Raw genomic sequence first — 10,755 nt, forward strand, 5'->3', positions numbered from 1 at the left:
CTTAATATCATTTTAGTCTCCACAAATACTAATAAAATGATGTATTTGATTAACATTATTCAATGACAAGGACCATTTTAGAATATTAATAATATGCAAGATTAGGTTAATACACTTGTACGGTTGGTTATCCAATTTCAAACATCAAATTTGATATGTTTACTCATAATTTTACCTAAAATTACAAGACACCGCAACATTGAGATGTCACCAAAACAGATGAATTTATCTAGTAGTAAGGGAATGACATCCAATTCACATCTATATTATGGCTTTCTGCTCTCAGGTATCACATCAGCATACACCTTAAAACATACATTCTATCTGGCATAAGATCAAAACACCCTGGTACAATATTGAAAGTTCTTAATACTGCATGTGGCGATGACTTGATCTTGAAGGTAAATATAAGTATAACCTCTGAATCCCATAATTTTGCTTCAAGCAGTTAAATAATCACGTAATAATCTATACAGTTACAAGTTACAACAATCTTCTTGATATCCCTAGTCACTAGTCAGAAGGAAAACCCCCTAGGAATATTGGAGACCATACTATATGGCTAGCTAATCCATGTATAGTTCATGTAAACTGAAATCGCATTAAAAGCTTTACAGATTTTAATTTCTCACCCTTCTCATCATATAAAGGGACGGCTCGGAATCCGGATTTTAGCTCAGGGACTGGTAAACATGTTTGTCCACCAAAGTCATCCTTTTCATGCTTATCGTACTCTCGAACTTCGATCCGGAGCAAAGCAAGCTCTGGAATTCTCAAAGGAAACTCAAACTCTTCATCCCAGATGGGAAACCAATTATCTTGAATTACCTTGGTCTTCTTATTGGCTTGATCAGCTGGTACTCCAACAATACAAACCTGTAATATATAAATATATGATCATGAGCTATGTATGAGATCATTTTGTTTCTCTATCTCTCTTCCCATTTATAAGTACAATCACACATTTAACTCTTCAAATCTAGCTGATTAGGACAATCACAAATTAACTCTTCAAATTCTAGCAACTGCTCCCTTTGGAATGAAATATAAGCAAAAAAATTATTTGAAAAGTTGATGTATTTAGTTGATTAGTACAATCACATCAACTTTTCAAACACCATTTTCCTTATATTTCAGTCCGAAGAAAGTATGTCCGCTGACATATTACTGATAAGTACTCACCTTTGTGTAAAAGTCCGGAGGAGAGAATGTATCAAAATGTGTTTTGCTAAAATCTGAGCTCCACCCATTTCCCATATAAACTTTCACCTATAGGTGGATAGTAGAGAATTTTCAAAATATCTCACCAAAGCAACTAATCGATTTCCTTGTCAAGTAATATCTCACCTTCAATGTCGTCTTTACTGGCAGTGTTCTTTTAGGATCAAAAAACTCATTGTGCGGACCTTTTTCCATAAGAAACGCAGGCTTTTTCACATAACCACACCCACCATTTGCTCTAAACATCCCTTGCATATACCAGAGTGATTTTCCATGCCCCTGTAAATAAAACACATGCTAAAATATAAGTATCGAAGGTGCATCAAACAAAAAATTGGGAAAGCATGACCTTACTGATTACTAATAAATGCTGTATCAAGTTTTACATATAGAAGATACACAAAGAAGGAAATCAATATAGCTTTACCTGTGATTGCCATGTACCACTAAAGTCATGTATAACATAGAATAAATGTATGTTGGCACATCAACGTAGGCATATTAGTTTATTATGTATTTAAGATTGCTCCACAATAGAAAAATAACCAGAAGATAGCCCTGCTTCATTAGTTTCCAGATTTTTTTAAGGAATGGGAAGGGGGATTGATCAAACTCAATCCCTTTAAGTTACAAAGCTAGACAGTCATTACTCATTACTGTACTACATACACAAATAGCTGAACCGTAATGAGAGCATATCGACTATATGCAGTAGAGTGTATGGAAAATAAAAATACTAAGATAAACCTTTCATTTGAAAAGAGCCTTGATCATAAGTCCCTGACCTGCATGTTAAATGCGACCATCTGAGCTCCATACATCCACCCTATATGTGGCCTGTAATTTGAAGAGGTGACACGTGTTCCCTTTGGATACACCCTAATAATGTTCTTCTGTGTAAACCTGGAACCATAAATTGCAACCATCTTAGTTGGAAGACTATATGTGCATTTGCAGTCACCATTAAATATTAAGTAGGTAAATATTGATATAGATACAGACACCGAACATGACACTGACACACAGACATCAATAATCAATAATAATTTTAAAAAATAGAAGTGATTAAATGTAACATGTGTCGGACACTTGATACACCTTTAATGTGAAGTGTCACGATTAGATTTGGTTGACTATTTGACAAATACCTAATAATATCAGCTCCATAAGAGGCGGAAGCCTTTTCAAGTTCCTGCTCGCTCAAGCTCAAGCGCTTAACATCCCCAGCAATTTTTAGGTGGTCCCTTATGTTACCCTTGGGTTTACCAGCATGGATTGTAATCAAACGTTTGTACTGAGGTGCATTCTGCTGGTCTGGCTTTTTATCACGGGGATTCAAACCTTCCTCATCGTGATCACTTCCATTACACTGTCCAGTTAGGATAAATAAAAAATGATGACATAAACATACAGAAGTTATAAGATAAAAATCATATTTGGAAAAAAAAATTATATTTCTCTGCTCACTCTGTCATCAGCTTCAACTTCAACACTAAGGGCTGGGGACAATGATCCTTCTTCACCCAATTCCCTTTCACTGTCACTAGCATCCTTAAATTGTTTGGAATCGAGATATTCTTTTGGTGGTTTGGTTGATATAAGAACACGGTCTTTTAGTAACTCTGGTGTGGGGAATTCTGTCAAAGGATCTGTCTGAGGAAAATAGAGCATGTCTCCAAAGATTTGAGTTGTCATCTACATGTAAGGAGATTAACTTAGCATTCAATACATGACACAAAATATGAAGTCGATGAGGTATAAGGAAGCTTACCTCCGCAACTTTAGCTTGAAGATCTGGTGTGAGATGATCTTCTAAAGTTATAATGACTGGGTAACGAGATTTAACAAAAGCATGCTCTTTTATGGACTTCAAACATTGAACGAGTGAGACAGGGGTGGTAAGTGTCCTGAAATATATCAGAAAATTGTTCTTAATCAAATAAGTTATTAAAGTTGCACCATGAATATCAAAAGACATAAAAAGGAAATAGTCATCCAGCTCTACAAGATTGAATTCAGAATCTGCACCTTCCATGAACTACAACGATGTCATCTTTAGTTGAATTTGGCCATAAATCTAATTCAATTACTCGCACACCTCTTTGCAAAGCCTTTATGATTGGCACATCACTGCAATCGCTGCTCAGCTGATTCCCAGTTAGATAGGAATTGTGGCCTGTATATATGAAATAATGTGATAATGGAGCATTCATGTCATGGTGTACCTGGCATGACACATCATTGCTATTGTCAAGAAGGGACCTAAAACATTTCTGAAATTAACAACACTATTCTTAAACTATATTGTCTTTAACAAATCGGTAAACCCTTCCTCTATGCCCTCGTTATTGTTTACATTTTTCATCTCTGATACTGTATAAATTGGCTTGAACAAATACAAGTGTATTCATTATTAAATTTTAGACACTCTTGCACTAGTATAACTATTTATCATTATAACATATAAATCAATACAAGTCAATCAGTCACAAAGTTGACATTACAACTCCAAAAGTTCCAAGTTAGTTTGTTTACTCTGAAGGAATAGTTTGGATTGATTAAAGAGATCGCATAAATAATGAAATTAATGTGCATGCTAGCATACTCATGCTCATAAAAGTGTCAAGATTTACTGGAATCACAATATCACATATTGACATAGTCACGATATCTAAATCGTCGGAATAAATGATCAGACAATCCAGATCGACCGCACAATTGCAAAGGATTCAAATCCTAAAAGTAGTTGTGTTTTATGGTTCCTATTATCATTACAGCTATTTCCTCATTTTAGCTGGGGGCCGTGATGACATCACAATCATGGCATATTAAGAAAATATCTCTTATCATGATACAAGGTATACATACAAAGAAACGTTGTAGGTCTTGAGTTTGTCAAAATCACTTTCATAAGAAGTTATTTTCAAATGGATGGTTTGTTTGTTTATTAGAGAAAAGTTTTTTTATTTAAAAATATGCTTTGAAAAATTATTGCAATCATATATAAAAAATAAAAAAATAAAAAAGAAAAAAAAAAAGAAAAATCCTGACAAATTAAATACAAGTATTGATCTATTTTTTTTCAAATGTAATATAAAATATTATTATTATTTTAAAAAATTATCAAAACACAACATTTATTTGGTTTGTAATTTGACTACGACCATTTGAACTCTTGAACCTCCTTAAACCAAACCACGCAACCGAAGACAAATTCATTAGTTCTTGCCCTTTATTTTATTTTTCATGTTCAACTTTTGTCGGAGTTCACCATTTTACCTTACTTACTTCCTCAAAATTGTTTATCAATTCCCCATAGAAACAATATTGTGTAAGTATTAACAGAAAATTATCTCGATGGATAAATGTTGCTTTGCTGTTATGAGACACATAGCATCATAGAGCTGGTTTTGAAACCCAAAGGACTTACAATTTACAAAGACTTCTTTCTAATGTTTTGATCTTTGTTTTCTTATTTATTTATTTATATTTTATAAAAAATCCATATGCTTGTTTTTTTCTTTGTGTAACATCCATATGCTTGGTTTCATACGTTGACGAGATTTCAGCATCACCTAATTTATAGCTTTATAATAATAATTTTTTATATTATCCAGATACGTCAAGATTAATTAATAGTGTATATATATATATTTATACGTTATTTTATTTTCTACTAGATTTTTTTATGACAAGGATCTTTACTTGTATCAAAAGTGATTTTAATACTCATATCCAAAGAGTATGTTACTGAGATCTATTTGCCTCCCTACCTAACATATATTTCCTATATATGATGTATCACAACTAATGATCGTGTAAAATATTTTCACATGCAATGATTCTAATGTAAAGTAATGGCCACAAAATTCCATGACTTTTCAAAAGTATAATAAAATTAAATGAGGGTCCCATTTTGTTGTCTGGTATAAACTTTACTCTGTTCTTCGATTAATTCTTTTGTGTACTAAAACGACATAAAGTAAAACAAAGCTATATGTCAAAATCAGATCATCAATCACATACTAAAAACTAAAAAAATTGTATCAAACAGGCTCCTTTAATTCTGAGTCAAAATATATTATTATTATTATTACATAAAAACAAAACAATTTTTCTTCCACTTTCCCGCATTTTCTACGAAACCAAAACAAGAAAGTGAAGAAAGGGGACACACACCTCTGATTTCAGGGGACCATTAAATTCATCAAAGAACAAGAAATGGAAGAATTCATCGACGGTGAGTCCGTCTCCGGCACCGGTACCGGCACCGGTACCGGCTTCATTGCTTTCGACATTCCCTTTCCGCGATTGCAGAGCATTTTCGACGATCCGTTTCGAATCCTCTTCGGTGCAATCCGGTTCGCGTTGGTATTCGAGTAGAAACCGTCGGAGTTGATCGGCGGACATGGATGAACCGCCTTTGGCGAACTCGGAAAAAGTTTCTTTGACATCGGAGGGCGGTGCCTGTTCGGAGATTGCGAATTTTCTGTTGAAGCATTTGAACATTTTGTAATTATAAGTGAATGTGGCCATTGTTGAATGAGATTGAAGGTGCTTGGTGGTGTAACTGCACCGGTTGGTTAATTCCGTTACGATAACCCTAACATTAGAGAGAGAGTGGATTGTGATGATGAAATGGAATGAATGGATGAAAGAAAGTATCGAATGAGAGAGAGAGAGAGAGAGAGAGAGAGATAAGACGTTAATGGAATTCCATTCTATAAGATTGCGTTGGAAGCGGAATTGATCGATCTTATTTGTTACACTTTATTTTCTTCGTTTCTATTTAATTGATGAATTCATAATGGTATGTATCAATCAATGCGTGTGTCCAACTGGGTAAGTTATGTGGACGTGTTACGTATGTGTTCAATAATTTAATTGTAAACACTCACATTCCAAAAACTTTAGTTGCATTCATGTCAAAAAAATAAAAGGAATTTAGTTGGATATTGTAATTTTTGTAAACTTTTTTACATTTATAATCAATAATAACTAATCCATCCACAAAATATTTTATAATTATTTTTTATTTAAAAACCGTTCAATACCATGTCATATATTAAATAGTTACTATTAAACGATGGCGTAAAAAAATTTACATTATCCGTGTCATGCTTTTAAACTCAAAATTTTAGTATCGTCCACTCTATGACAATTATAGCAAAACAAGTTATTATGCCCCCATCCACTAATTCCTTAACACACCAATGTTGCATATGTGTAGGGATGTTAGTCACAACATATCTTAGTCGGAGTTACTCAACTTGCTCCATTTCAAATGGAGGTGCCATTTCCATTCCAATTTATAGCATATTTCCCTCCAAGAATATTGCACCATAGATTATCACCATTAGTCTTGATATACCATCCAAGCTTCATAATACATGTTGTATTCATACTTGGCATGTATTTAATAGCCAATCCACCACTAGTTAGATAGAGTTTTCCAATTAATCATATGCATTCTTTTGTTTTGAGCATCCTCTCCCCAAATTAATCATTGTGGCAACTTTTGAATCTCTAAAAGACATCTTGGAGGAATGAGAGTGGTCATCATAGAATACCCCATAATGATTATAAATGTAATTAATATTTAATTTTAATTAATGTTGTCTTCAAGATACTGGTATCCAACAAAATTCAAGGGTGTCAAACCACACGAAGGTTCATACTTAAAACATCATTGTAGAAGAACTTGTATCACAAGCTATACAAGATTATGCTTGAAGTAATGTAACAAAACTCATATTGAATTTTGTGTTGAAAGCTTTGGAGATCTACGACAACAATACACAAAGTATGATATAAGGACAAGTAACAACTTTAATGAAGGAGCCCATGAAGAATTCATTCAACAACCATATCATTCATTGATAAGAATGTTTGTTGCAAGATAAGATAACATTCTCATGATGAACAAGTTCATTGCACTAATAAATATTTCTATGAGTTTAACAAAATAACAAGAATCAACTTTGAAAGAATGATAGAAGAATGATATTTCTATGAGTTCATTTATTAAGTCATTTATTAAAAGAATGATAGAAGAACATTTAGCATAATGTTCAGGTTATTCTATTAAAGATCAAATGACCAAAATGATCTTCTTTTTTTAAGAACAATATACAGTAACTCGGTTGTCATTTTGCACATAGGCTTCCCAATACTTAATGAGCAATTAAAAGTCCAAAAGTTTTGGAAGATTCCTCAAAGGAATGTCAAACTAGGTTTATGGAAGAATGATTGTAGAACATTCTGGTTGTTTTGGAGAATGTTTAGAAAAACATTTTGGTTACTCTTTATAGAAGACAAAGTCAAGATAAATCAGTTTGGAAAGTCCAAGTTGTAACTTAAGAATGTCAAAATCGCGCATAAGGTTGTTGAAATTAAATGAACAATTACATGACTTAAATTGAAGACCCAAAAGATGAAAATTGATCCCCATATTGATCTCCAATTTGATGAGCTATGTCCAAGGACAAAAGGACACAAGTACATTGTATTAGCATTGTTTTGCAATAAGCTAGACATGCTTCTAATCACACATAGGGCCAACTAATATTTGACAACTCATTCGTACACTTATTCACATTTTATTTCAGACTCAAAAGCAAGAACATTCTAGGTTGATCGAAAACGTTATGGACAATAATATATACATGTATTTAGTGTTTAATATGGCTAAATCAGATATGACACTTGGTTAATGTGTATAACGGCTATATTCAATTTTATATGAATTTTCAACCTTCTTTTCATCTATGAAAGGAATATCAATTATAAGACAAAGGCAAGAGTTTGACATACAATCAATATTCATTTGTTCAAGTCAAAAATTTGTTCAAACAAACTCCAACTATCTTCACTATATCTTTGGATCATCCTTATTGAGTTTTGCTTTCAACTAATCTCAAACAAAGAGTTGATAATTATTATATCCCAAACACTTTTATCATACACATTGTAATTGGTTCAAATCTATCTTTTATATTGTTAGATTCAATGTGTTTATAAATATCCTTTCTAGATTGAAATATGATTGTAAAACTCCTTCAAAGTTGAAAAGTGATTGTAAACAAAATTTCGTAGAAAAACGAAATTGTAATTGATCAAGGTTTGATCAAGACAAAGGTGAAAAGGAGAACGTTCTGGTTCTAAAATACGTAGTGAAAATGTCACGGTTGTGGGGACTAAACTAGTCTGAGTTGGGTGAACTAGTATAGTTTTTGTGTGTGATCTTTTTATTATTTATCTTTAATTATTTGCACGTGCAAATCACACTTCACTATCATTGTTTTAATTTACAACTTCTTAATTTCATATAAGTTATCTAGAACGTTCTAGTCAATTAAGAACTTATTAATCAACTTTTGATTATCAAATTTAATCTTAAATAAAACATCAATTAAGGTGCATGAATTCAATTTTAAAAGAGTCGCAATTAGAACTTCTCTTTCTTGTGACTATTCATTTCACTTCAAGTTTAATTAAAAATGTAAAATTGAAAAAAAAATATTAAAATCTAGTATATTTAAATATAATTAAATACACATTTAACATTAGTCAACGGACAAGAAAATCTCACATTAATTATGAACGCAAGTGTACATGTAAAATAACTTAAAATTTTATTCTTTAAAATATTACACTAAAATACAATATTTTAAAAATATATATATAAAATAATAAAATAAAATATTTATTATTTATTATTTATATTACTCATTTAATTTAATATGTATAAAACTAATAGATCATAGAAAACCTCCGTTTCATGATAATTAATTGTAAAATTTATCAATATATTTTAAAATAATTTTAAAACTAAATTAATTATTTAAAATTTTATTTCATTAATAAAATATTTTATTATAAAATTTAGGATGTTACAAGTATTTTCAGAAATTAAATTACAATATTTTTCTTTGTCTACCTTGAAAGTGTTTTTGTTTTAGTGTTGTAATTTGTGTTTTTAATAACGAAGGTACATATGAAATAAAAAAAATTGATAACTAATCTCATTTCGTTTACTTTTCAAATAATGGGATGAAGATTTTGTTGGTACATATGAAATATTTTCCATAACAATCGAGATTTCCTTTAAAAAAATATACACGCCTTGGATGACATACTAATGCAAAGCGTGTTCCGCTGGATGGTTCTTTTGCTATGTCATCGAGTGAGGTTCGGTTGGTCAAACATTTTTATAAACATTTTATGAAATACAATTTAAAATTTATTCATTCTTCATTTAATAATTTTATAAATAGATAATTCTTTAGATTTGTGTGGATAAGGAGATGATGGTCCTCATGGACGTCGATAGTTAGGTTGGACCTACTATCCTTTTGTGGCCGTTAATTTGTGACTATGTGGACACACAAAACCGACACAACATTGAAAATTCATGCTATACATCACACTTTATACTATGCTACTATGTCTATTCAAAACTCACGATTTTATCATAAAGATAGATTTATTATATTATTTTTATAATATAAAAATTTATTATTTAAAATTATTCAAATATTAATATTAAATTAAATTATTAAAATAAATATAACTTTTTTATATAGGTAATTTTGTCATTTACATATAATATATATCATTATATTTAACAAAAAATGAAATTATTTGATTAGTCATACTTTTCTTAAAAATTTGAAATTGTTTATTTGATAACATCAACAAAAAAAATTAAAAATTTCATTATTTAATGATTTTTTAGTTTTTTAATTTATAATATTTAAATGTATTATAAATTAATTTAAAAATTAATACATAATTATTTTATAATAATAATTTTATTATTTAAATATAATATATATCATATAATATCATGATGACATGTATTAAACATATAATATAATTAAATAATATTATTTTTTGTTATCATATAGATATGATACAGGATATCATAATTTTATCTTAACATTATATTATATTTATTTAGTTTTATATTATATATTATCTCTATTGCATCTTGCATATTAGACTCTTATTTTATTGATTTTTTTTTTCTCTGAGATTCTTTGATCACAATATAAACAAGAGTTTATTATATGGAAATGCTTAACCAAATAACTTTGAATTAAATTTTTAATTTAGGAGTTGACGGGAAAAAGAAACTCGTGATTTAGGCTGACATCCAAAGAAACGACTATTTTTTTATTCCTCATATAATCCATTTTAAAATACTCTTTTCAAAATTGGACTCTTGGATGTAACAAAATATACAATAATTTAACCGCATCCACAACAAGAAAACAAGCATTTTGTGAGGGCTTTTGCCCTCACAAATGGCTATAATCAGCCACAAAGGTGACTTTTGTGAGGGCTTTTGGCAGCCACAAAGAAGCTGATCACAAAATTTTGTGAGGGCTTTTGCAGCCACAAAGTGCCAGAAACAGATTGCAATTTGTGAGGACTTTTGCAGCCACAAAAGACAGCCGTTTGTGAGGGCTTTTGCAGCCACAAAAGTCTGCCTTTGTGAGGGCTTAGGCCGCCACAAAGGACAGACTGATT

General features: G+C 30.8%; 1 protein-coding gene across 4 annotated transcripts; it reads right to left on the reverse strand.

The window, feature by feature from the left end:
- Nucleotides 1–244: 244 nt before the first annotated feature.
- Nucleotides 245–6,009, reverse strand: LOC101504327 (phosphoinositide phospholipase C 6-like). 4 transcript variants are annotated; one of them, XM_004490936.4, is made up of 9 exons: nucleotides 5,401–6,007; nucleotides 3,250–3,446; nucleotides 2,993–3,128; nucleotides 2,689–2,916; nucleotides 2,370–2,590; nucleotides 2,007–2,124; nucleotides 1,348–1,500; nucleotides 1,183–1,269; nucleotides 245–876 (listed from the first exon to the last, which is right to left on the reverse strand). In XM_004490936.4, the coding sequence occupies exons 1-9, from the start codon at nucleotides 5,755–5,757 to the stop codon at nucleotides 583–585; spliced, it is 1,791 nt and encodes a 596-aa protein (XP_004490993.1). In that variant the 5' UTR covers nucleotides 5,758–6,007; the 3' UTR covers nucleotides 245–582. The 4 variants fall into 4 exon arrangements, with proteins under 4 accessions (XP_004490993.1, XP_012568531.1, XP_027187759.1 ...); XM_012713077.3 differs by lacking the exon at nucleotides 5,401–6,007 and adding an exon at nucleotides 3,757–4,102; XM_027331958.2 differs by lacking the exon at nucleotides 5,401–6,007 and adding an exon at nucleotides 3,855–4,100.
- Between the last annotated feature and the right edge of the window lie 4,746 nt (nucleotides 6,010–10,755).

The sequence above is a fragment of the Cicer arietinum genome, chromosome 2, assembly GCF_000331145.2.
Source record: "Cicer arietinum cultivar CDC Frontier isolate Library 1 chromosome 2, Cicar.CDCFrontier_v2.0, whole genome shotgun sequence".
NCBI classification, from domain to species: domain Eukaryota; kingdom Viridiplantae; phylum Streptophyta; class Magnoliopsida; order Fabales; family Fabaceae; genus Cicer; species Cicer arietinum.